The sequence below is a fragment of the Lampetra planeri genome, chromosome 28 (genome assembly GCF_965212315.1).
Source record: "Lampetra planeri chromosome 28, kcLamPlan1.2.h2, whole genome shotgun sequence".
NCBI classification, from domain to species: Eukaryota; Metazoa; Chordata; class Hyperoartia; order Petromyzontiformes; family Petromyzontidae; genus Lampetra; species Lampetra planeri.
This window is the reverse complement of record NC_136134.1, coordinates 9,777,135-9,804,331: the sequence shown is the minus strand read 5'-3', so window position 1 is coordinate 9,804,331 and position 27,197 is coordinate 9,777,135. Positions and strand designations below refer to the sequence as shown.

Genomic DNA, 27,197 nt, shown 5'->3' with positions numbered 1-27,197 from the left:
GCCCTGGTTGATAATTACCCCATGGGCCAGAGCAGAAATTCGTACCACCTGAGGTATCAAAATGTTACCAGCACTCTATGTATTCATACGGTCAATAGGAGTGGATTGCTTGATGACCCCCCACTCATTTCAAACGGTTATCACATAATTCACTGTCATTAGCCACGTAGATTAATTATACGCACGAGAGTGATGCTCACCTCAGGTGGCGCCGAGGCAAGTGAGATATTTCGTCTGGGGTCTAAATGCAATGAGATAGGCTTAGCCTCGGAGGGCTGCGTGAGGTTAGTGGCGCTGTCTGTGGTGCTAACCGACTGCCACTCGCTCGATGCCGATGTCTGCTGATGGCACGACGAGAGGGCTTCAGGAGAGAGAGAGTTCGCGTCGTGTTGCTATTCCTCTGTTGAAGGAGCGTAGACTGCAGTGGTTTTATACACGGCCAATAGTTTTGAGTTGCATGGCCACAATCGCACTGTGGCTTTAATGTATCTCTCTGCATCTCTATTTGCCTGTATGTGTCTTCATGGGTCTCTATGTGTCTCGATGAGTCTCTGTGTACCTCCATGAGTTTCTGTGTATCTCTATGTGTCTCTACGGGTATATTTGCATCCCTACGTGTCTCCACAAGTGTCTCCACGTCGCTCTATTACGGGTTTACCAAACCGGCACATCGGATTGGGTTTGCGAGGTCACGATCGCACTTCCGTTGGCCTGTCTTGAATTTCTCCACTCACGAAGGACACGCGTGTGCATCCGACCTGCCGATGTTCTCACGCGGTTGGAAACATCGGCGCAGATGGAGGCCCCCTAAAAATGCTGCGGGTTTCGCTTGGCCTCGCTCAATAGAATCTGCAGCTTTGGATCGCGCCCCCCTCCTCGCTCTGTTCAGGGGTGCGGCGACATCCACACCTGGGCCGGCAACCAAAACTAAAATAAACTCGAAGCCAATTTAAATTGAGTTCGCGACCTCCAGATGAACATTCGCCCCCCCAATAAACGCCGACGCACAGTCGCCGCGTGTATCCGTGGGTCTTGCATCTGACAAGCCAGCCCACCCACGCACCTATCACCCGTCTGTATGTGTGTGTGTGTCTTGTTCATGTAGGGAGCGGTTGTGTAGCGGTTAGCGCGCTGCTCTGCGAACCCAGAGACAAAGGCGGCCCGGCGTGGCGCTGGTCACCCACCCCCTCGAGTGCCGTACCGACCTTCATAGGCGCTCGCAAACAGCACTCGCTCCTACAGTCTGTTAAGGTTATACGGGAAGTTTTTGTCTTGTGTATACGTCTGCCAGTGTGTTTTTCAATTCACCTGGCTACCTTATAATATATGTTGACTACACTGTATATCCGGGTTTTCTCTGGGTCCTCCAGTTTTTTCCCACATGCAAAACACTCATCCTTACCTTGAATTGACCGATCTCCCCACTTTCGGCAGCACCCTCTTGGAAAGCAGGCTTGAGACTCAGGATTTTTTGGGGTAAATAGAGGGGCATTATTGTCACTCGACTTGCTGCAGTCGTGTTGGAAAATTCTGCCAATTAGGGACCTTTCTTATTTCCTGAAGCCTCGCTTCACAGTTTACTCGTGTTTAGTCATTTGCATCGGATGCTGCCGCGGTGCCGTGGTCAGCACACTGGACCTGCGGGTCAAAGGTCGCCAGTTGGACCTCCCGGCGCGGCAGCTGCACAATGGTGCACGTTTCTGAAATCTCCCCGCCTTCCACCCCCCACCCATCTCCGTTCACCCAGCAGTTTAACTGGGTAGGGCACAGCCGCTCGGCAGATTGCGTCCAGTGGGATCAAGTGTGGGTACTTCCACCTCTTCTAGAATCCGGAGGACACCCATTTAGAACGAGGGGAGAACATCCACACACAAAACTACGAGACAGGAAGGCGCCCCAGTCTGGAACCGAACCTATGCGCTACTTACTGCGACCACCACGCCACCTAGCGCACGAGCTCACGCGTATATACTCGGCCAGGCGCCGATATCAACCGCAGGCGGAGACAGAACTCTGCGGTGTGGGTCACAAATAACATTCCGTCCGCGACGAAGCGTTACGTAACGCCGGTGTGTGCTCGCGAGCGCGGCAGCCTGCCCTTTAAGCACAAAGCCAAACACGCTCCGTCTGAAAGCATCGCGACTCGTGGTCGTTTTGATCCTCGCTTGGAAATTCGGAAACAAATCTCGCTGCCTCGCTCTCCCGTTCACGCGCGCGTGTGCACCGCACCGGAATAAGGCGACTTAGCGCTCACGGTGCAAGGCGGCAGCGACGTCTGTGTCGTCTCCCCCCGGTCACACTACGACAACAACAACGACAACAACAACAACAACAAAAATGTGTCCGTTATATTCACGTTTATTCCACACTCTTCGTAGCCAACCGATTAGCACGGTTGGCTACGTGCAGTGCGAGAAAGCTTTCAACATGGGACGGTAAATAAATCAAAATACAAGAAAAACATGCTGAAACAGACTCCGAGACATAGTAATAGGTTTTTACCGTTTTACTTGGCAACAAAACTGATACCTTTATACAAGGGATCATGTTTGCATTAACCACAACACTTGCGGTCAAAATGCAAACAAAAAGATAACTCTGATAATACTGGTCAACACACTTTTTCTGGCATAAGGTATTCCAACGGTTTTAAGGTAATGTTGGGTTGCTGATTCCAAATCTGGCATCAGGTTATGTCTATCACATCAGGCTTTTGAGATATCAAATATTGCATTTTCAATAAAAACTGCAGAAGAAAAATATTAAATAAATGTGGATATCTACATAAAATTATATTATATACACACTATCCTAAAAATACAGCACCATATTTTAACACTAAAGCAGTCACTGACTCGCAACAACTTGCAATCATAAGTGACAGAGTTAATTTCGGGTAAAATCAATGAAAATGAGGTATGCCGATAGCATAAAAATGAGAGGTGGTAGAGCAAATCTGAGATCAGATTTGGAATCAGCACCCTGAAATTAGTCTAAAACAGCTGAAAAAGTCCAGGCCATTAAAAAAAAAAATTTGTTGACCAGTGTAATGTATGCACTGTCCTTGAAATTGATTGGTCCACACCCGAGACAGCTTTTCTTAGAGCCGAGACTTCAATGTGTTGGGGGTGAGACGGCGGCTTCTTGAGCGGCGTCCCTGTTCCGTGTGTTCGCCGATCCCTTGGTCGGTGTCACGTGGTGGGGTCCAGTGTGGGGCACGACTCCGACCTCTTCCAACACGTGTGCCCAGCATGGAGGAGCGAGGCCACAGCGAAAGGGCCTCCGCGGTTCTTTGGTTCATCCCACACGAAGCGAAGCTCTCCACTGATGGCATCGGTCAAACATCTGAATTACTTGATGTCTTGCTCAATTGTCGATTGTGAGGCATTGGTGCTCAATCTTCCGTTTTCGGCCTCGCAGAGCCAAGTGGTGGAAATTCCACGTTCTTGTGACGGTGGTGATTCTTAGTGAACCAGGACCAAGGTTAACTTACCTTGCGAAGTGGTACTCACTTTATCGACCCTGTAAGGACGATGGGCCAAATCCAACCGCCAAGTAAACTCGCGATCTTCTGGTCGCGAGGCGCTCGCTCTGCCACTGAGCGACGTGACCAGTGTATCCCAACACGGGCCCCCTCCCGAGAAGAAGCCTTAAGACTCGGCACGGCTTCTTGGGTGAACAATTGTCGTGATCGGCATAGATACTGCCCTGATGAGGTCTGCGAACGGAACGAATGGGTTCGGGGCAACAAGGGGTGGCCTGCTAAGAATAGCGACGAAGAGGCGGAAGGGCAGCATGTACTTTCTAAAAATAAATACAATCGAGACAGGACCATCACGATTCGTCAAAAAAATGTTGTATTAATAATCAATAATGATTTCAGCTTGTAATGCACCACCGGTTTATTCGCTCGCTCTCGAAGGGAGAGAACGACTCAGAGGCGCGAGTAGGGAGCACAGACGAGCGGGGAAGGCAGCCACGCGGTGATCCGGTGACAAAACCCCCCCACCCCACCACAAGCTCTGCAGTCCTCTATATATCAAGGTGTTATCGACCATTGTCCGAGTGTTAACATGTGGGGTGATGCGGAGCAGCCAGAAAACCCCACGTGTGCGAGGGGACAACACTCTATCCCGCACAGATGGAACAGGTGTGGTCCATATTTGTTGTTACCGCCTTCTCCTGGCGAGCCCAGGGTAACGACTCCTCATCGATGCCTACGGGAAGTGAGTTTCGCAGCAAACATCTGTGTGATCCACCAAGGCCAAAAATGTTTAGTTGCCTTCCAATCTTCCTTCGCTTCTGCTGAAAATCCAGAATCGATTGGCGTATTTGCTCAAGACGTGATGACTTGGTTTGGTTGGCTCCGTCGTTGGGTGGTGGAGGGTTATAGTTCACAATTGCCATTATACCTACGTGGCGATCTAACCCAAACACACCGAATAATGAATCACGAATATTGGTCGTTAAAGCCTACGTATGAAGTGTATTGTTGCCCCGTACTACCCCGTGGAAAAATGGTTCTTCTGTCGAGGCAGGTAACGCACTAGGTTGGTGATGGGATGGAGGCTCCGATGGGGTTTGTTTGCAAAGGGCTGATATTTAAATATATATATCATCGCCCGCACGTGCTGGGAATTACTCCACCGGGCGTGTGACTGCGGAATGACGATTAAGCAGATGAAACGAGAGCACACCAAGGTGGATGAATTGCGTGGGTGGATGGGTGGGTGGGTGGATGGATGGGTGGATGGATGGATGGGTGGATGGGTGGATGGGTGGATGGATGGGTGGGTGGATGGTTGGGTGGGTGGGTGAGTGGATGGGTGAGTGGGTGGATGGATGGGTGGGTGATGGCTGGGTGGGTGGGTGGCTGGGTGGGTGGGTGGATGGGTGGGTAGGTGGATGGGTGGGTGGGTGGATGGGTGGGTGGATAGGTGGGTGAGTGGCTGGGTGGGTGGGTGATGGCTGGGTGGGTGGGTGGGTGATGGCTGGGTGGGTGGGTGAGTGGCTGGGTGGGTGGATGGATGGGTGGATGGATGGATGGGTGGATGGGTGGATGGATGGGTGGGTGGATGGTTGGGTGGGTGGGTGAGTGGATGGGTGAGTGGGTGGATGGATGGGTGGGTGATGGCTGGGTGGGTGGGTGGCTGGGTGGGTGGGTGGGTGAGTGGCTGGGTGGGTGGCTGGGTGGGTGGGTGGGTGAGTGGCTGGGTGGGTGGGTGGATGGGTGGATAGGTGGGTGAGTGGCTGGGTGGGTGGGTGATGGCTGGGTGGGTGGGTGGGTGATGGCTGGGTGGGTGGGTGGGTGAGTGGCTGGGTGGGTGGATGGTTGGGTGGGTGGGTGGGTGAGTGGATGGGTGAGTGGGTGGATGGATGGGTGGGTGATGGCTGGGTGGGTGGGTGGCTGGGTGGGTGGGTGGGTGAGTGGCTGGGTGGGAGGGTGGATGGGTGGGTGGGTGGATGGGTGGGTGGCTGGGTGGGTGGGTGGGTGATGGCTGGGTGGGTGGGTGGGTGATGGCTGGGTGGGTGGGTGAGTGGCTAGGTGGGTGGATGGGTGGGTGGATAGGTGGGTGAGTGGCTGGGTGGGTGGGTGATGGCTGGCTGGGTGGGTGGGTGATGGCTGGGTGGGTGGGTGGCTGGCTGGGTGGGTGGGTGATGGCTGGGTGGGTGGGTGGATGGGTGGGTGTGACATTGGCGCGCGTGTTACCGCATGGACTTGCTGCGCCAAGTGTCGCGCGTGAACATTCGCCTCCGCTTGCTGACGCGCGTGTGCACGTTGTGCACGTTGAACTTCTTTCGCACCGTACGTAGCCAACCGTGCTCGTCGGAGGTGCGTGGGCGAGGGTAACACAGAAAGAATTTGCTGGCGCTCCGTCGCACGAGGGGACTCTGCCGCGGTGTGGCGGTGTGGCGGTTTACCCACCACGCTGGACTTCCAATGCAGAGATCGTCCGCAGAAATGTACCGCCCGGCAATTGCTCGCTCGCTCGCTCGCTCGCGCCACTGCTGATGTTTAAACATGGGGAAGCCTCCACTGGAGGGAGCTCTACAGAGCCCCTGTTGAGGGTATTTTTGTCTGCTCCTCCACGCTAACCAGACGTCTGGGATAAGGTGGCGAGTACTATGCGTGCTGGACTTCTTTCGCACCGTACGTAGTCGCCCGTGCTAATCGGAGGATGCGGAGGAGCCCACACTTAACCCCACCGCACGATTTACCACCCACTCGTACTCCTGCGTGTGTGCAGGTCAGAGGTCGCAACCGGGTACCCGATACCCGTACCCTACCCGATACCCGGCTACCCGTACCCGACCCGTTTGCGACCCTGGTGCGGCCGGGTACGGGTACGGGTAAGGAATCAAAACCAGTTTGCGACCTCTGGTGCAGGTTGCCCCGGGAGATTTAAGGAGAAGTCCCCGCGGTAAGCCACGTGACTTCCGTGTGACCACCCCCCACTCTGAATCCCTCCCCCTTTCTCCCGACCGCCCGCTGTCAAAACCGACGCTGTTCCTCTGTGCAGCTCATACTCTCTCCCTCCCCTATCATCATCACCCTCTCATCTCTGACATTTTGTCTTGGGCTATTCCATCTCCCCCCTACCTCTGCTCATCCTCCTCCCCTTCTCCTGCTTCTCATCTTGAGCCGTGCCACTTTCTTCCTATCTGTCCGTCTTGGGGCCTTCCGTGCGGGCCTTCCTTTCCCTGTTCCCGTTACTTTCTCTGTCTGCATTTTGTTCACATCCCTGACTCTACCCTCCCCCCCACCACCCACCCCTTTCCGCGGTGTGTGCTGTATGATCCTTCACGTGTACTGAATCTCGCCATTCGATACATCCGTAGCGATCTCGCTGGGGGGGAAGGGATCGATGATAAACCTCGCGTCAACGCGTCCCTTACGCCTCCGCTAATTCCCCTATATCTGAAACTTTCTGTCTCGGAAAGAACCGAAATTAAATAAGTTTATAGGCAGACTGACTCGCCCCCAGGCGCCGTGGGCAACTTTGCTCGCTGCATCTATTTGTGGGTTGTTTTTTTTTTATCGCCGGAGGCAATTGCATATTTAATGAAGAAATTGATTAAAAAGGAGAATATTAAATATCAGTGAGAATTGTTTTTCTCTTGGGAAGAGGGGGCAGGAGGGGGGGGGGGGGTGCGAGATGATCCTCCCAGCCCGTGTTAATTTGCGCACAGACAGAGGCCCGGAATGAGCACAGCGCAACGCGTTATAAAGACGCCTCGTGCGTGGGGGAGCAGGTTGACGTCCGGCACGGCGTCCGTCCCCTACTGGGAAAACCTGGGGGGAAAAAAGAGCTTCACACCTTATCGGGATTGCTCCAATTACACTGGTCAACAAGAAAAACACTTTTTTTTTCTGGCCTGGACTTTTGCAGCTGTTTTAGACTAATTTCAGGGTGCTGATTCCAAATCTGATCTCAGATTTGCTCTATCACATCTCATTTTTATGCTATCGGCATACCCCATTTTCATTGATTTTACCCGAAATTAACTCTGTCACTTATAATTGCAAGTTGTTGCGAGTCAGTGACTGCTTTAGTGTTAAAATATGGTGCTGTATTTTTAGGATAGTGTGTTCATAATATCATTTTATGTAGACATCCACATTTATTTAATATTTTTCTTCTGCAATTTTTATTGAAAATGCAATATTTTATATCTCAAAAACCTGATGTGATAGACAAAAACTGATGCGAGATTTGGAATCAGCACCCCAACATTATCTTAAACCCGTTGGAATACCTTATGCCAGAAAAGTGTGTTGACCAGTGTTATATTTGGTTTAAAAAATATATTCTGATTCAGTTTCGTCGCACACGCTGGCAGCCAGCTGCGGCCTCGGGAAACGAATTGCAGGCGCGTGTGAGCGAAACGTCGCAACATCGTCGTGCCCAACAACAAACAACAACAGCAACAACAAACAACAACAACAACAACCACGGCCGAGCGGCACGGTCAGCCGTACACGGCATGACTCCCTGCGCCAAATCCACTTGGGTGATATTTGGGCTGGCAGCAGCTGCCGCCGTCACCGCCGCGATTTCTCGAGTGGGGTCACGTGTGACCCCGAGGTCTCTCCCATCGATCGCTGAGAGATCCTCAACGCGGCGGCGATGGCTATCGCTGGGATTTTGGGGGGATTTGCCGATGCAGCCGAAGGGGTGATGGCCCAGCAGTGGCGTGTTTGTCTTCGTTATCTCTGTGACTTTCGGACGGCTGATATTGGGAGCGTTTCCCCCCGCATTGCGATTAAATTACCCAGTAACACATTTACTAACGATAAAAAAAAAACACTCCAGCCAAAAGTTCTTTAAGCGGAGAGAGACTCGATGAGGCTTTGTGAAATCCGATTAGCCGTGGCTAATGCTGGACGTATTTGCCTCAATCAAGCTGATTTGTTCTCGCATGTCCAAGGTTGTCTTCCTTTGCTCTCACGTCGGAGTGATCTCCTGCGGCTCAGATGGACATTGAGGGCGCTGGCACTTATCCCCTGGCTGAGCCAGTGGTGGGAATTCCTCGTTTCCATAGTGTGGGGGGGGGGCGGCAGACTGTCCATCGATAAATCACTGTTGACTTCCCCACAAAGTAGTACCGCACTCAATTTATCGACGCCAGTGGGATGATGGGCTGGGTTTAACACCCCCCTCCTCCGCCACCCTTGCCAGGATTTCAACTTGCAACCTTCCGATTGGCTCCGCCGAAGCCGCCGAGCCACGTGGCCGGATCGCCTCTGGCTTTCCATCTCGGTGTTGTGGTCGTGCAAGGCGGTGAGAGGGGCAAAGCGGTGGGCGCAGCGATTTACCAACCGACGCGATGGACCCACTCGTAGTGCCCTTGGCTGAATGTTCAAGATTCAGCCGGGCGGCGGTGGCTATGCGCGTTGGCCTGTGATCCAGTGCCGTGAAGGCCGTGCTGCAAAGTGTGGACGAAATCTACATCTGTCCCATCCATATGGGGGATAGAGTATTGCTCCCTCGCACACGTTGATTTTCTCCGGGAGATGCAGTTTCCTCCCAATTAACTCGTCGTGTGAAAACATGCGAATATACTGTATACGTCTATATATGCTTACATCCTGTGTGGGGAGCGGCAGTGTAGTGGTTAGCGCGCTGCTCTATGGACCCCGGCACCCCGGGTTTGATTCCCGCTCACGGCCCACACCGGTGACGAATATCTGATCCGGTCCTGGGCCTCCCCTAGGTCGGCTCAGCCTTAAATTAGTACCTGGAGCGGTGTGTAAACATGGCCACTGGTGAGACAAAGGCGGTCGGGTGTGGTGTAGGTGACCAACTCTCTCCTGTATCGTTTTGGCCTTCATGGGTGCTCGCTTAACGAAACTTGCCCCAACAGTCTCTTAAAGGCTATACGGGGGACCTTGGTCTTTGTTTGTATATATATACGCGCTTTTGTGTGTTTGCAGATTGTTGCGAGCTGCAGTTTGCTTGTATGACGCTACTCTACAGGAGTGAATTCATGGTTGCGCCAAAGCTTGTTGCTACTCAATGCCGACAAGACCGAAGCCATCTTCATCGGCTCCCCTCTGCATCTTGCTAAAATTGGTTCGCCTCCTTTGTTGATTGATGGTCACGATGTCTGTCCCACACGGGAGATCAGAAACCCTGGTGTTCAGTTTGACCAGTCAGTATCCTTTGAGGCACCATATATCTAAGGTGGTTTAAATGTCCTTTTTCACCTAAGAAATATTGCCAGAATGCTTCCTGTCACCTGCTGACTTGGAGAGACCGGTCCATGCTTTTGTGTTGTCCCGACTCGACTACTGCAGCGCCTCACTGGCTGGGATACCGAGCAGAGTACTGGGCAGACTTCAGCTTTTTAAATTGTTTTATATTTATGTTATTATTTCTCTTATACGTGACGTTACCGAAAGAACCAAGAATATGAATCCCTGCAGTGACGAAAGCTTTAAATCAAAATGTAAAGACTCCAGCTTGTTCAGAATGCAGCTGCCCGAGTGCTTGCACCACGTGCACCATTCAGTGAATACATTGCACCGGTCCTCTTATCCCCTCATTGGCTACCAGTCAAATTCCGAGTGGATGTTAAGATGCTGCTATTAACCTATACGGCTTTAAAAGGGCTCACCCCACATTACTTGCAGGAACTAACGCATTTATATATTCCATCAATGGTCCTTACCATCTTCTGATCTCCAACTGCTCAGCACTCCCAGGTCTACAGGTTGCGCTCTTTTGGTGATCGCCGCTTTTGTTAGTGTGGCACCCAAGCTGTGGAACGCCTCGCCACTTGAAGTCAGGGCAATCAGAGTCGGTAGATATTTCGAAGTCTGCTTTGAAAACCCATCTCTGTAAAGTGGCCTTCCCCCTTTAGTTTGGTCGGTTGCCCCTCGGTTCTGTTCTTGTTTCCTGATTTTCATGCGTTGCGCATTGGGATCCTAGCATGGAACGCCGCATTATACATTATAATTATTATTATGTTCCTACTATACGAACACCACTGCTTGTCAATGTTATTAGCATGGGATTTTCCAACCGGTTGCCGACGTGTGCATTCCCCGGTGTGTCAGAGCACAGCTTTAGCCCCCCTCGTGGTGAATGTCTCCCTGAACCCGCCCGCGACGTGACCCGGCGTGACACCGCCGCCGAGGCAAGGCGAGCAGGGCAGAGGTCGCAACCGGGTACCCGATACCCGTACCCTACCCGATACCCGGCTACCCGTACCCGGGTACCCGTTTGCGACCCTGGTGCGGCCGGGTACGGGTAGGCCGTGAGTCACTGGTGAGTAACTGTTTGTCACTAATTTCCCAACGTCTTGTCTCTTCTCACAATTCAGGTTCCTAGAATCAACCCACCCGCGCCTGCAACATGGCTTCATCCCAGAGGTCGCAATCAGGTACCCGATACCCGTACCCTACCCGTACCCGGCCGGGTACGGGTAGGGTACGGGTACGGCCGGGTACGGGTACCCGTTTGCGACCCTGGTGCGGCCGGGTACGGGTACGGGTAAGGAATCAAAACCCGTTTGCGACCTCTGGCCCGGCAGGGTCAGAGAAGAATGAACGGCAAGGGTGTGTTGAGTGACCAGGCCTGAATGAGTGATTGTGTGAGTGTGCTGAGAGGGGAGCGGTTAGCGCGCGATGCTACGACTCGAGTTCGATTCCCGCTCACGGCCAACACTGGTGACGATTTTCTGAACCGGTCCTGGGCCTCCCCTAGGTCGACTCGGCCTCAAATTAGTACCTGGCGCGGTGTATAGTAAACTGGCGAGACTAAGGCGGTCGGGCGTGGCGCTGGCCACTCACCCCCTCGTGTGCCGTGCCGGCCTTCATAGCTGCTTGCTCACAGCACTGGCCCCAACAGTTTGTTAACGCCATACGGGGGACATTTGTTTTTGTGTGCGGATTAGCGCACTGTGCTATGAACCCAGCGACCCGAGTTCGATTCCCGCTCACGACCAACAATGGGTGATGAATGTTTGAACCCGGCACTGGACTGTCTCTAGGTCGACTCAGCTTCAAATGAGTACCTGTTGCAGTGTTTAAAAATCAATATTGGAGAGACAATGGCGGGTGGGTGTGGTGTTGACAACCCCACCCCCAATGCCGGCCTCCATAGGTGCTCGCCAACAGCACTTGCCCCAACCGTCTTTGAAAGGCTGTACGGGGCATCTTTGTTGTGTCGTATCTCTTTAACCGCATGGCCGATTGGTGGTGACAATGTTGGAGTTGGCACTGCATTAATTATGACATAACATCGGATAATTAGGGATTTAATTGCACTGAAAATCTAGATAGCGAGACAGTCACTGATCCGGAGAACAACTGTGATTTGTGAACCTCATAACACAAGGTGGGGGTGGGGGGGGGGACCCCACTTCTTCTTTGATGAAATATGCATGGAACTCTGAAATGTTCACACACTCACCCTGCACAGCAGTGATATCATCTCCAGCCCCAGTGTCAAGAAACGAGGGAAATGGGTCTGCAGAATTGTTTTTTTTAAGAGCTAAAGGCACAGCCCCGCAATCGTTCGCTCACGCCGCCGCTGGCGGAAGGGGCCCACGTTCGAGATGCCTCCTCCTAAGTGGGTATTTGGCCTCCTCTTCCACACTGACCAGAGGTCTGGAGCACGCACACTCTACGCCACTCGCCACCGATTGACTGAACTAAAATTAGCATTCTCTGGAAGAACGTAATCAACCAACTCTCTGCCGACTCTCTGTGTTGTATTGCATTCTATTTCTAAGTATACAAGGTTTGTTTTCGATTTCATTTATACCTGATGATGATTGCTTGTGTTGCAATCGAAACGTCGTATGCTATTTATTTATTTATTATTTTCTCTTTATACGTGACTTTACCGAAAGAACCAAAGAGCAATTCCTGCAGTCACGAAAGCTCCAAATTAAGTTTAAAATTAAGCTATTTATAATTGACCAGGTAAGACCTACTGAGCTGCTCGATAGTTTATTTTTCATTAGCGACCTGGCTATCTCAGATGATAGCTCAACGAAGTGGCCCAGCACGTGGACATTTATAGCAGCCATATACTCTAAACGCGTGTTGATTATAAATCAACAAACCGGAGGTCCCGGAAAAAAAATCCACGCGACTACGGGGAGAGAGAGCGTTGAAACTCCAAATCTACAGGAGCAGGCGTCCAGGGTCGGGATTAAACCCGCAACCTCCTGCACACCAGGCGAGGGAGTTAACATCTCGCCAGCGCGGCACCCCGACTTTGGTGTACCCGGTGCTTCATTTCAGCCGCAAACATTCCGGGACGATGTTGCGGGAATTATTTTGGCACCCTGCCATCATCCATCTCGAATAATAATAGTGATGATAGGGGTTTTCTCCTTTTTTCTGGCAACAAAACTGAAACCTTTTTACAAGGATTCATGTCGGCATTAACCACAATACTTGCAATCAAAATGCAAACAAAAAACACACTATGATAATATATGCATTGTCCTTGAAACTGATTGGTCCACACCAAGGGACGGCTTTCTTTAGAGCCTCGACCTAATTGGTGCTCGACCAGAGGACGCCAAAAGGTTTCAGTTTTGTTGCCAGAAAAAAAAGGGGAAAAACCATATTATTATAATATTTTGGTACTGGCAAAGGAGGTCTAATGATGTAGATGATCATCCATCTCACCGCCTTACGAAACTGTTCGTACAATTATAAAAACGTAGGGTACGATAATATCGGCGTACTATGGGTGGGCGTGTATTATAGTCGAGTTGAGGAGTCGGAAACTTGCGGCAATGGAGCCGCGTGCGGCTCTTTAAGGACTTTCTTCATGCCGTTGTTTATTAAGGACCACCACCGTCTCGTATTCACCACGTTGCATTGCGGCTCTTGAAATATTGATGGGTTTTTATTTATTACCGAATTGTAAAAAAATTGCCCTGCTTGTTATTTTTGTTGCCGACCCCCTGGGCGAGTGGCAAGTGACTTGCTTCTGACAGTTCGCTAAAACTACAAGCCAGCCGAGCGGCAGTCTGGACAATATTGGGTGAGAAATTAAGCCCTGGGTTTACTCACCCATACTGCTGGGTGGACAGAGGCGGCGGTGGGTGGGTATTTAAGAAATTTGTCCCGTTGATAAACTGCTGCACCAGGGGATGGAATCGAACCGCTGCACTGTGGATCGCAAGTCCACTGTGCGAACCAATACACCGCGGCGGAGAGAATATTCGTCCAAAAATATAAAGAGGATGTAATAAATGTGTCAGTTTTGTTGCCAGATAAAAAGGTAAAAAACCAATTATCATATTTTGCTACTGGCAAAGGAGGTTCCAATGGTGTAAATGCTTACCCCGAGCTCTCATACTCTGATGGTGCATTGTCTTTGAGTTGTGCGCCTTTTGGCATCATCTGGTCCAACACCATGTGAGACTAGGCTCTAAGAAAATCTGTCTCGGGTGTGGACCAATCAATTGCACGGACAGTGCATACATTATTAGAGTTGTGTTTTTCGTTTGCATTCCGACCGCAGGTATTGTGGTCAATGCAAACATGACTCCTTGTAAAAAAAGGTGTCAGTTTTGTTCCCAGATAAAAGGGTAAAAAAAACAATTATCAGGATGCACATGTGAAGGTGTACTGTTGGATGAGGACATCCCCTACGCGCGCGGGTCGTGGCGGTTATTGGACCTTAATTCACCCCACGCTCGTTCGTGCGGAATCGTGAATGCAGGGACCCATAGATGTAGTTGCGTAGTACAGTACAACTATTGTGTTTTTTTTTTCTCTCTCTCTCTCCCTAACATGCCCTCTGCTGCCCACAGTTATGTGTGTGAGGTTTTAAAAGAAGGGAGTAATAAAGTAATAAAGTCACGATACTGATCCTACATTGCGCGCGGATCTCCGAGCCAAAGCTGCAAACCAAGGCACGAATTGACGCTCGCGCGGCTGGGCCAACGTTCTCCCCAACAGCAGCAGCAGCAGTGGAGGGAGGAGGAGCAGTCGAGTAGAGTGAGTGCTTTATTAAAGTTCACAGTCAAATCTCTTGGTCAATGTACACGCTCGGTTGTCGTCACGATAGCCAGGGGTTCTTGTTCGTTTTTTTGCATAGTTTCGTCATCGTTATCATCATCATTATTCTCGTTACATGAAGACCACAAAAGCTTTCATTTGAACCAGGGCTCGAAGTGTAGGCCTTTCACCACCACCCACCCGCCCCCTGACACCCCCTTAAAAAAAAAAACGAATTCCCCGGTCCATTTGCGAATGTCGTCGGCATGGCGTGCTCGTCCCAAGAACGAGGAGACGTTGATTTAGTTTTTTTTGTTTTAAAGGGGAGAGGGCGATCCGTGACCCGCGCCAACCATCGCCTACCCTTCGTGAACCCCGGCAATCAAAAACCTCGAGCCCCCCCCCACCCCACCACCAACCCCCTCTCCCGCCCGCCCGTCTCCCGGCCGCGTGGCGCAGCGTCGTCGTCGTCCCCGCGTTTGTGACGTCATTCCCCCCCCCCCTCCCTTCTCGCCACGCACCGGGGAGCTCCCCCTGGGGAACTGAGCAAGAGAAGCTCCCCGCTGCGCGCGAGACGCTCCGACCCGTTCGCTGTGGGTCGCAGCCAACCCGCGTTAGCGACGTTACGCTTCAACGGTAGAATAAGTTCGACGCGCGCGGTTGGGTTACGCGCGCCGGTTGGGTTACGGGCGAAATAAAGTTGCTTTGTTCGGTGAGTTGCTTGGCTTCGAACGGCTGTCGCGCACCACCCCCGACCGCCGGCCCATCGTCGTGGGTCACTTTAACTCTTGGCCTCGACGGACGCGGCCGTCACCGCGGCCGGCGCCGCCTCCACGACGAGCACGCCTCCCTCGGCGGTGGCCTCTCCCTCGCCCTCGCCGTCCTTCAGGGAGCGCCGGTAGCTGCACGGAGAGGAGACGGGTTAGAGGGGGGAGTAGGAGGAGGGGGAGGAAGGGGAGAAGGGGGAGGAAGTAAGAGGAGATGGAAGAGGAGTGGGAGAAGGAGGAGGGGGGAGGAGAAAGAGGAGGTGGAGGAGGAGGAGAAGGGGGGGGGGGAGGAGACGGAGGAAGAGGAGGAGGGAGGAGGAGAAGGAGGGAGAAGGGGGAGGAGGGAGGAGGAGGAGGATCACGCACACGCACGGATTCTACCGCGACGCTCTCGAACGAGAGGATCTAACGGCGGATGCTCGGTGAGGCCTTCGTCTCAGCCAGCAGTGGATTGATCATGGCCGATGACGATGGTGGTGCCACGGGGCAGTGCACTGCGCTGTCAACCTGGTGACCTGAGTTCGATTCCAGGCCACGTCCACCATCAGTGGCGAGCAATAACGACGCCGGTTGTACCCCCCCCTGTCCCACCCACCCCACCGAGTTTACTTCACCACACTGACCAGTGTGGTGAAGTATGGTCAAACAACCGCCATGACGAGGTGGCTTGGAGAGGTCGTCATCCAGCAGTGGAATCGAATATATATTGAAAATATGTGATTCTGCATTGGCAGCGGTGCATAAAAAGAGGAAATATATATATGGGCATATATTTACAAACAAGGATAAGTGCATACATATGTTGCATGAACGTGTTTTCATTTAGGGCAGTGCTTTTCACAAAAGTGTTGATTTTTGTTATTCGTGCAAATAGATATATGTTTACATAGCCCAGGGCAACATAATGTTTTTAATTTTTAAAAAATTAATTGTAGCAAAACAAAAAATAACCAGCTCGGCATTTAAACTGAATGCATTATGCATGAGCAATAATACACATTTTTGGAATAATTCGAACTAAGTGGGGCTTGGGAATGAGAGATTTGTTCTGCCGAGTGGCGCGAGGCAGGGCGGAGGTGCAGATTCGTTTCTGTCGCGCGCCTCTTCGTGCCCTACCCTCTCGGCTCTTCTGAAAGAATATTTTTGGTCGGCTATACACAAGGGTCTCGATGTGCGTGCGTGTGTGCGTGTGCGTGTACGTTGTGAAAACATCGCCACTGGGGAGACAAAGGCGGACGGGCGTGGTGCTGGCAACCCACCCCCTCGTGTACCGTTGCGGCCTTCATAGGTGCTCGCTAACAGCACTTGCCCCTACAGTCTGTTAAGGCTATATGGGGGATCTTTGTGTGTGTAAAGTGTTTGTGTGTGGGGAGCGGTAGTGCAGTGGTTAGTGCGCTGCGCTACGAACCCGGTAACCCGGGTTCGATTTGCGCTCACGGCCAACACCGGTGATGATTATTATCTGAACTGGTCCTGGGCCTCCCCTCGGTCGACTCAGCCTCAAATGAGTATCTGGTGCAGTGTGTAGATATCGCCATTATGTAGACACCGCACCAGGTACTCATTTGAAGCTGAGTCGACCTAGGGGAGGCCCGGGACCGGTTCAGATACTCGTCACTGTTATTGGCCGTGAGCGGGAATCGAACCCGTGTCGCCGGGTTCATAGCGCAGCGCGCTAACCGCTACACTACCGCTCCCCACACACAAACACTTCACACACACGGACACACGAGTGTGCGCACATGAAGTGCCCTCCACACTGACCCATGCAAAGCCCGGGGTGAACTTGAGCAACAGTAGCCGCATTAAAGGGCAGCGCAAACGCTTTGCAGCAGTGACCCATGGCAGTGCTTGGATCGCAAGGTTGCCACGAGAGCACTGATGGAGGTCACACGCTCTGACTCGGTTCACCGCCAGGTCGGACGTGAGGTCAACTTAATTGTTGCGTTTACAATAGCAGGTGAGCCAATTGGCTCGGAGATCACAGCGTTGAGCAAGCACTGCTGAGATCGTGAGTTCGAATCCGGGGGTTTCAGCCACTGCCTGTGATCAAACTGAGATTTGAAATGCAGTGAAGTTTGATAGTCTGAGCACGGTCACCAAGAAATGCTAAGAAAAAAACGATGACATTTAGCTTCAGTTCTGCGTTGGTTTTTATTTTATTAAATTTCTACATGCTTTAGCTCCTTAATATTAGTTAGACTTGTACCTTTAGTATAGTTAGACTTGTAAACCACTTATTTAAGATTTAAGATTCCTAAATGTTGAATGTATGCACCTTCCGGCCAAAGTAAATTCCTTGTCTGTGCGAACTTTCATGGCGAATAAAACCCTTTCTAATTCTGATTCTGATTTAATTTGGCCAAATTCCAGCTCTGATAATTCAATTAGCGGTGTGATCGTCACGCGACGAATATTACTCTCGTCGTACAGCAGAGCGGATGGAAAAATCATGCTTCCCCCCCCGCTCCCCCCTACTGTAAGGACCACAGACCACTTAAAGCAGCGAGCTCAGAGGTAGCTCTGTTATGTCCGCTTCCGCAAACCATTCTCTAGAAGAAACGTCTCAAGGACAAGCGTAGGGGCCATCTCCGCTGGTATCAAGCGAAGTGGTGGGCCACGTGCAGCTCATAGGGTAAATCCTAATAAATAAATACTCTTAGTTCTTTCGGTAAAGTCACGTAGGTAAAAAAATTCAATTAGAATTAATAAAAAATAAATAAAATCACGACGTTTCGGAGGCAACACAAGACGGAAGCTTGTGTTGCCTCCGAAACGTCGTGATTTTATTGTTTTTATTTTTTTATTAATTTTAATTAAATTTTTTACCTACGTGACGTTACCGAAAGAACTAAGAGTGTATGAATCCTTGCAGTCACGAAAGCTTCAAATCTAGAACTAATAAATTAAACTGAAACTGAAACCGTCTGCCGTAGATCCCCCCGGGCCCCGGTGTAGGCGGGCTCTGTTGGAGTGGAACCTACTTGAAGATGCGGATCAGCTGGCCAGTTCCACAGCAGCCCAGGAAGAAGTTGACGCAGAACATGTTGATGTTCTTGGGGATGATCACGAAAGAGTACCGTGACCACAGGAACCCTGCACAGGCACAAAGGAACCAATCGCGTCACTATTGGTACGAACGTAGCAGGATAGGGCCTGGGTTCGATTCCCGACTCGGGCGGCTTCGTGTGGTGCACCGAGTTTGCGTGTTCTCCCCCCTGTTCCGAGTGGGTCTCCACCGGGTTCTTGTGTTTCCTCCCATAGATGATGATAATAATAACAAACGTAGACTGTTGTAACTGGTGTTGGCTAAAGCATCCCAATGCTGAAAGATTACTTGCAAAATTAACCAATTGGGATTACACCCCCTCCCCCGCCTACTGCGAAAGCTTGGCTGCACCCGCCTGAAAAATTATCTTGAGACTCAATGAGTCTTTCCCGGGGTGAACAAGCTTAGTCAAATAATAACGAAATCATCAATAAAATGGGGGCTTGGGTAGAGGACTCGTGGCTGGAAGGAACGGCGGAGTGGCGGCCGAGGGATGGAGACGCTTCCACAGGGGACGTCGACAGGACACTTTCTTTCTTTATATTTCTTCAGCTCACGTTTCTACAACCGTGCGAACGCTTTTGTCATCAACCAGCGCGTTGCTCTCCCGATCAACGCGCTGCTCGCGTCCACATTTTACGCGTCGTTTTTTTTGCTGTTTGTTAAATGTTTCCGAGCACACGCGGCACACGTGCGCGCGTTTTTTGTTGTTGCTGCGACGCTTTCAAAAGTTGCCTTGCCATTGTGTCTCGACGTTTCTGGACCGCGTAATGACGGCGGGCAGCGCCCCGAGGATTCCGCCAACGTTTAGCCAAACGCGACGGCACCTCCGATTGGCAACGGTTGGCTACGCGCGGTGCGAAAGAAGTTCAACATGCGTGGAGTAGCGGCCGGTGCACGGGGTGGGGAGAGAGATCTTTAGTGAAGAGCCGGTGTTTGGCTGCGTGCAATCGACAGCTCGAGTGAACTCTAGCCACCCCGTTTTCCTGTGCGAGTGAGTCTGCGTAAAAGACGCGAAGCGTCTAAATGAAGTCCTGGTCGTCGCTCCCGGAGCTTATCTTCCGATTGGCACGGTTGGCTACGTACGGTGCGAAAGACGTTCAACGTACATACGTTGAACGTCACCAGAGGTGGTGGCAGCCTTAGGAGGTGGTGGGGAGCGGGGGGTGGTGATGATGATGATGAAAATTTGAAGCCAGGACGGGCTTTACCTGAGAGCCCCAGCACTGAGTTCTGGTACAGACTGAGTTTCTCAGCCGGTCGTGCCATGTCCGCCATGCCGGCAAACACCAGCCCCTGGGCAAATGGAGAGAGACAGAGGGGGGCAAAGTGACACGGCGTTCTAGCACTGGGACAAGACAGACCACCTCACCGCCCACGTGTTCCACGGCGCACCGAAAGAACGAACTGCCATGCTGCTTGAGTACAAAAACAAAGATCCCCCACCGCCTTTAAACGGGGCTGTTGGGGCAAGCGATGTTAGTGGGCGCCTGTGAAGGCCGGCAACGGCACACGAGGGGGGGGGGGGGCGGGGGGGTGCGCCCACATCCCACGTCGTTTTGTACGGCTTCTTTGAAATGTAGTTTTGTTTAGACCTCCGCGTGTGAATCCTGATCGTTTGATTGCATCTTTCTGCGGTGTGATTTGAACAACAACAAAAAAATCTCCAGCTATGGAATTGCTTTGTTGTTGTGTGTTTAGTTCTGGCAGCTGCGGGGGGGGGGGGGGATTATAACTGCCAGCGATGAAAATGTAAGAATGTCAAACGCATAGCTTGAGTGCTAAATGAAAATAACGATTTGTTGTTGTGTTAACAGTGGTGCACCAAAAACAATTACCAAACAAAAATGCGAACACGTTTGTCAATAACGCCGTGGCCTTATAAAGTCTCGTGTATATATATAATAGGTGACGTTTCAGGCAATGTCCCTTCTGCAGAGCATTTAGAGAGACCAGAGAGGTCGAATGGGAGCTAAAGGAACCTCTCCTGATGAACACTGCGCTGTGGAATGAACCCTTAGCGATACGCTCTCGTCCGCTTCACACACAGGGAGTCAAAGATCCCGTGATGTCATTCGTAACAGATTTGGCGTCACGGTCCGAATTAGAAATTGTGCTCCCAATTTGACTGAATTGGGTGAAACACCACAGAACTGACATCGCCTCTGGCTGTGCGCCCTTCGTGGTGACACACGCACAGCATGACTTTCCAAGAGCATCAATGATGTCATTTGATGTTTAGCTACGTTCAGAGATTGTCCACCATGGCATGGTTAAATGGCAATGTGGATCACACCACCCCGCCAGCGTGCGTGAATGTGTGATTCGTGCGGTGCACACACGTACCCATTTCACCGTTGGGCCCCAGAAGAAAACTGTTTTGGGACCTAAAAACACAACATTCACAAGTTTCATTAATTTGGCTTTTTCTTTTTTACTGATTATATAACTGTTAACTGAAAATGTGCATGATTTTACTCATCAAACGACACAAATATTTACATGTGGATATTAAGTACTTTAATTAGTTACAATATGTACAAGCAAATATAATGTATTGATAAAAAATAAACTTTATTTTGTGATAGAAAGGAGGCCTTCATCCAGCAGTGTATTTATCATGTTATCATGGTTAATGATGGTGGTGATGGTGATGATTGGTATCAACTATTGAGTGAACGTAAACTTACATTTGATAATACACGGTGTGGGTAAAATATCTTCACATACAAAACCATGAAGAAAAAAAACTGTTTGTAAACGGCAAAGAGAATCTGTCCGTTATCTCCTACTAGAAATTGAATTACCGAGCAGCAACTACCGCGTGAGAGAAAAGTATCGGCACAAAACCCTGGCAGGGAAAACGATGTGGGTTGGGCACGTCCTCAGATGTGAACGCTTCACGATAGAAGATCCAGGGATGTTGGGAGAGAAAGAGAGAGAGAGTCCAAGAGGAAGGGAGACGAAGATGCTATCCTCATGGTTCTTTCGGTAAAGTCACGTAGAAGGGAAATAATAAAAGAATAAAAATAAAACAATAAAATAATTCTCACGACGTTTCGGCTACAACGCAAGCAGCCGTCATTCTTCACCTGAGGACGGCTGCTTGCGTTGTAGTCGAAACGTCGTGAGAATGATTTTATTATGTTTTATTTTTATTATTTTATTATTTCCTTTCTACGTGACTTTACCGAAAGAACCAAGAAGATGAATCCCTGCAGTCACGAAAGCTTTAAATAGGAAGATGCTATTTTGACGACTTGAAGAAAAGGAGATGGAGGAGGAGGGGCTAACTATTAAATGTCAAGCTCAAGAGGGAGTTTGTGCCAAATATCTGCCATTTGGCAGAGGACTAACGTAAGAAATCTTGACTTAAAGCTTTGGTGACTGCAGGAATTCCTATTCTCGTGTCTTTCGATAAAGTCACGTAGATAGGTTCAAAGAAAATAACAAAAAACTTTTCCTGAAGACGTGTTGCGATCGAAACGTAATTCAATCTAGATTTGAAGTTTTCGTGACTGCAGGGATCCATACTCTTTGGTTCTTTCGGTAAAGTCACGTAGGTATAAAATAAAATGAATTAAATCACGACGTTTCGGGCGCAACACAAGTGTCCGTCATCAGAATGGGACAACCACAGCAAGAATCAATTTCTGAAGTGGGCAAAAAAAACTCACTTTCTTCAGCAATTGCCCACTTCAGCAATTGTCTCTTGCTGTGGTTGTCCCACCTGATGACCGGGCGCTTGTATTGCGCCCGAGACGTCGTGATTTAATTTAATTTATTTTATACCTACGTGACTTTACCGAAAGAACCAAAGAGTACGAAACGTAGTTTTTTGTTATTTTTATTATTTTCTTTGAACCTATCTACGTGACTTTACCGAAAGACCCAAGAATATACCTAACGTAAGATTTTCTAATATTTCGATTATTGCATCAGAGAACAAACAAACAAAAAAGACTCAGAAATGTCCTCAATCCAAAAAATGCAGCCTGTCCTGAAAAAACCAACACAATCAAAGATTATCGCCTGGACAAAACTGGCTTTGCTAAAGAACGCCTGGAACAGCTGATTTATAACATTTGAATTCCTTCATCGTAAAACAAAGAACAAAAGAAACAACCCCCTCAGGAATGTCTTCAATCCGAAAAATGCACCCCTTGTCCTGAAAAAACCCCCCCACAAAAATCTAAATTCTTTTCTCCGGACCAAACTGCCTTTGCTAAAGATGTCTTCACGCCTCGCACAAACTGGAACAGCTGATTTCCTTTCTAGGTAAAACTTGACCCGCCTGACGGCAGGCACTTGCCCGCTCAAACTAGAGTCAGGGTTCAAGGGGGCTCCTGGGGTAAGATTAGAACTTGGCTTTGTTTCAAAAGATGTTTTTTCTTTCCGAATTCCAGAGTTCACGCGCAGCGAACCGCTCTTGCTTCCACCACCTGGGCCACGTTGGTGGCAGCTGGCAGCTGAGTAATTGTCACCGCTTAAATTGGCACAAAGGGGGAGGACAGCAGTTAGCTGCTGATGAAATGTCTCCGAGGTCTAATGATTTACCATTTGAAGGGCAAGTGACATTTCCATTGTGCGAATGTTAAAAACGTTAATTTTTCCATTTTAATCGATACATTTTTAGTATGTTTTACTAATAGGACATTGTTTTCTGCGAGAGTCACATTTAACAGAAATGCCACGCATTGATTTCGTTTTTTTGCTTTCTTGCTACGTGATTACGAGAGCTATTCTCGGCCAAATGGGATTTGTTCATTCTACCCGAGCAGCAAGTGGGGATATTTTGCACCCCATGTTTTGCAAGATGAGAATCCTCAGCATTTACTATTTAAACTCCGCGCGCCGGGGCAATTTCCTCGCAAATTATCTATTTTCATTCGGGAAATCAAATCCCATTGTAAAACTGACGTTGCTCAATTTCGTTTTCTCCTTTCCTGGAAATGAAATTCACAAAGGAAACGCGTGCGTGCGTGCGTACGTGCGTGTGTGGGTGTGTGAGTCGCTATGTACGTATGGTGTGTGAGTTGGTGTGTACGTATGGTGTGTGAGTTGGTGTGTACGTATGGTGTGTGAGTTGGTGTGTACGTATGGTGTGTGAGTTGGTGTGTACGTATGGTGTGTGAGTCGGTATGTACGTATGGTGTGTGAGTTGGTGTGTACGTATGGTGTGTGAGTTGGTGTGTACGTATGATGTGTGAGTCGGTGTGTACGTATGGTGTGTGAGTTGGTGTGTACGTATGGTGTGTGAGTTGGTGTGTACGTATGGTGTGTGAGTTGGTGTGTACGTATGGTGTGTGAGTTGGTGTGTACGTATGGTGTGTGAGTTGGTGTGTACGTATGGTGTGTGAGTTGGTGTGTACGTATGGTGTGTGAGTTGGTGTGTACGTATGATGTGTGAGTTGGTGTGTACGTATGATGTGTGAGTTGGTGTGTACGTATGGTGTGTGAGTTGGTGTGTACGTATGATGTGTGAGTCGGTGTGTACGTATGGTGTGTGAGTTGGTGTGTACGTATGGTGTGTGAGTTGGTGTGTACGTATGGTGTGTGAGTTGGTGTGTACGTATATGTGCGTGCGTTTCCGATTGCTTGGAGCTTTCGCAGTTGAGCTCCACAGCTCTCCGATTTGTTTTCGGGTCGTGCCGCGTGTAGTTCGGCGTGGCGTCCGTAGTTTTGCTCCGCGCCCCGGGAGACTTTTGCAGGAACTGAGTTACCCGCAGAACTAACTCATTTCCTGAAGAAGCTTCCAGCACGTGAAGCGAAACGTCGGACATCACGCCGAAGAACCCTCGAAAACGCGTCGGAGAGGATTTACACGCTGCTTGTACGCAATGTCAATTGTAAAATCTGCACGGAGAGCAAATTTGTCAGACAACCAAAATGCAAAGTAGCCGTCGAACAAAAATGATCACTGCAGCGCGCACTTTCAGATGCTCTTCTGTGACCGCGTGGAACGCTCTTCCTTCCAATATCAGGAAACCACTGGAGCTGTCCGCTTTTAAATAAGCCAAGATTGAAAACTAATTTCGTTAGATCTGCGTTTTGTCTTAAGTTGTCCTTCCCCCGCACCTCCAGTTCGCACGGTTGGCTACGTCCAGTGCCAAAGAGATTCAACATACATACATTCATACGGAATATGCGAAGCAACATATGACAAGAGTCTGACGGTATTCATGTGAGTCTCATGGATCCCGCTGTACTCATCAAATCCGCGGTTCCCAATTAAAGTGAGCGTTGGTGTTGTCCGTTCTTCCTGAGTTTCTAAATCTCTCAACATTTATAAGCTGACGAAATAGTAACGGGATACAAGAGTAAATAATAATAATTTTAAAAATACAGCATAAATTATTTACTGTCGTGGCAATCCACTGCTGGATGAATGCCACCGCTACGGTGTCAACCATGGAGGTTACTCGACCATGCTTCACCACGCCCGGTCAACACAGGGCGAGTCTGGCCCAGGACCGGATCAGCAATCACTCAGTCACTCGTCCGCTCATGTCGCCGCGTTCATAGCACAGCGTGCGAACCACTATGTTAACGTGTTGACAGTAATTAAATTAATCGCAAAAATCTGAAGTCAAGGAATTAATAAATTGCGTAAACTTGTCCGAATATTTGCTGTTGTGGGGCTGTGCTTTTTGAACACGCAATTATCGTTGGCAGTTTGAGAGTAGCACATTTAATTAATATCGTGACCACATAGCCCTTGGTTTCACGAAAACATTGCGACCCAATTAGAGATGGTTAATAAAGGAGTTGAGCCGTGGTGGCAGTGGTTGGCACGACTCGCTGTGAACCCGGTGAACTCGAGTTCGATTCCCAACCACGGCTAACGTGAGTGGCGAGTGATATCACAACCGGTCCACACCTTCACTAACTCGCACTGACCAGTGTGGTGAAGTATGGTGAATAAAAACCCAGTGACCGACACGACCTTGAGAATTGTCTAAAATGTTATTTATTATTTAAATATATATATATAATTAACATTTTTTTTCATTTTGCAGAGCCGGACTTTTAAATTCCTCATGATGGATCTGGACATTGTGCATTTGCTGCGTGACAAATGCACTCTCGTCATTCCATATTAACGAGACATTTACAGCTCACAGACAATGCAATCATCGTGAGCATGTATCGACGCACGCAACGGGTAGAAAAAAACGTAATAATGCAACACTCCACTCTGGTCTATCAGTCAATTCAGATCTTTGAATATTTTACCACCGTCATATTGAACAAGCCATCGAAAATTTTAATAAAATGTGAACCACCAAAATGTGTGCTCGTGAATTATCTTTTTTGGAGTTACAAGACGGTTTTGGGTGTTGTTTTTTGCATCACTGTTGCTGAGCACAAAGGTCAAAAGGTCAAAAACGCCAAGTAGGTCAGTTACCAAAATCACGATTGAAGGTGTAACAGATAAGAGTTAACGTCAATGATGTCTGTAAATAAATTTACATTGGTCTGATGCAATCCCTGAATTGGTGATTGCACTCATGCTCGCAGTGCAATAATTCATGTTTGGCGACGGATCACAGAAGTGGATATTACAGAGCTACCTCTCAAATCTCTTCAAGTGACCTCTGGGTCCACGCAGCATAGAGCAGCACTTCGCTTCGCGCTCCGCCACAGACAGTAATATTTGTTGCACGACAATCAGACCCATATTTAAATTCTCAGCGCTGGAATTTTGCCAAAGTAAGCACAAAACCAACATTTCTATTGCGGCGGGTTTTTTTTTTTCTAATGTGTGCCCAAGTATCGGCGTCTGGGCCGAGACCAGCAACTCACTCCCAGCTCGCCCGTGCAACAGAGGCAACGTAGCAGGTGTCGACGGGTTTATTATCGACGGTTTAAGTCCATCTCCTGGTTTACGAACGGATCCTGACCCACTGCCGTTGATATCCCCGCTTAACCACAGGCAGTGGCTGAAACCTGGATGGGAATCCCAGGATCTCAGCTGTGTCGAGCTCAACGTCTCTGACCCATGAGCCCAAACAGCTACCTCGGCGGTTTGGCCATCGTTTTTTTTCTATTCTTGTGGAGTTTTTACCGACCGACCGCGACCTTACCTGCAGGGTGTCTCCAAATCGGCCGGAATTTCTGCGGCAGGATGAGTTCAATCCTGTCCATGGTCCGATGGAACCCAGCCCGGAACGCCACGACTGCCATGGTGATGGTGGTTGCTTGGTGGTGGTGGTGGTGGCGGTGGTGGTCTCAGGGAGAGTGCTCAGCAACGGGTGATCTTGTCGCGGGGGGTGCCTCTGTGGTGCACTCGCGGCGTCGGCCTGCCCGCTGGTCATTTAATAGCAGGAGGGGGGCAGGAAGTGGTGCCACCTCCATGCTGGTGCTTGCGCGCATCGTACGGACCGCACGGGCAGGATAACGCCTTCTGTGGAAGAAATAAATAAAGTTTGAACGAAACAAAACAACAAAAATCTGAAATCGCCTAGCGGTGGCGAGCGGTCCAATTTGAGGTGGCTCGTTCTTGCCCCGACCGAGTAACATACCGGAGGGTCGACGACAAAAAAATGTGCCAAGCGATGACCTCTCGTGTTTCATTCATTCTTTTTTTTTTTGTGCGCGCCTGCGTTTCATCATCGCCGACGCCGTATAGGTGCTCGCTGTTGCACGCAACGCGCCGTCTCACCTGTGATCCCGCCGCTGAGGACACCGGCACAGCGTGTAAGTTCATTGGAATTCACACTCTTTGGTTCTTTCGGTAAAGTCACGTAGGTATAAAATGAAATAAATCACGACGTTTCGGGCGCAACACAGGCGTCCATCATCAGGAAAGCATGCTTTCCCACCTGAATTCATTTTCAAAAAGGAAAATTCGTGCACGCATTAATGTTAACGGAAGTCAATTTGAACATTTGTTAAAATAAATGAA

General features: G+C 49.8%; 1 protein-coding gene across 1 annotated transcript; it reads right to left on the bottom strand.

The window, feature by feature from the left end:
• Positions 1-14,464: 14,464 nt before the first annotated feature.
• LOC144728417 (mitochondrial pyruvate carrier 2-like) lies at positions 14,465-26,599 on the bottom strand. Its single transcript, XM_078607846.1, has 5 exons — positions 26,377-26,599; positions 20,636-20,676; positions 19,501-19,585; positions 18,225-18,336; positions 14,465-15,375 (listed from the first exon to the last, which is right to left on the bottom strand). The coding sequence occupies exons 1-5, from the start codon at positions 26,474-26,476 to the stop codon at positions 15,255-15,257; spliced, it is 459 nt and encodes a 152-aa protein (XP_078463972.1). The 5' UTR covers positions 26,477-26,599; the 3' UTR covers positions 14,465-15,254.
• Between the last annotated feature and the right edge of the window lie 598 nt (positions 26,600-27,197).

Excerpts from the sequence above, each read along its gene's own strand:
- LOC144728417 (XM_078607846.1), bottom strand. The coding sequence starts at position 26,476 with ATGGCAGTCGTGGCGTTCCGGGCTGGGTTCCATCGGACCATGGACAGG. Across the intron at positions 18,337-19,500 it reads CTCAGTGCTGGGGCTCTCAG|GGTTCCTGTGGTCACGGTAC; the intron begins GTAAAGCCCGTC and ends GTGCCTGTGCAG. Across the intron at positions 15,376-18,224 it reads CAGCTGATCCGCATCTTCAA|CTACCGGCGCTCCCTGAAGG; the intron begins GTAGGTTCCACT and ends CTCTCCGTGCAG.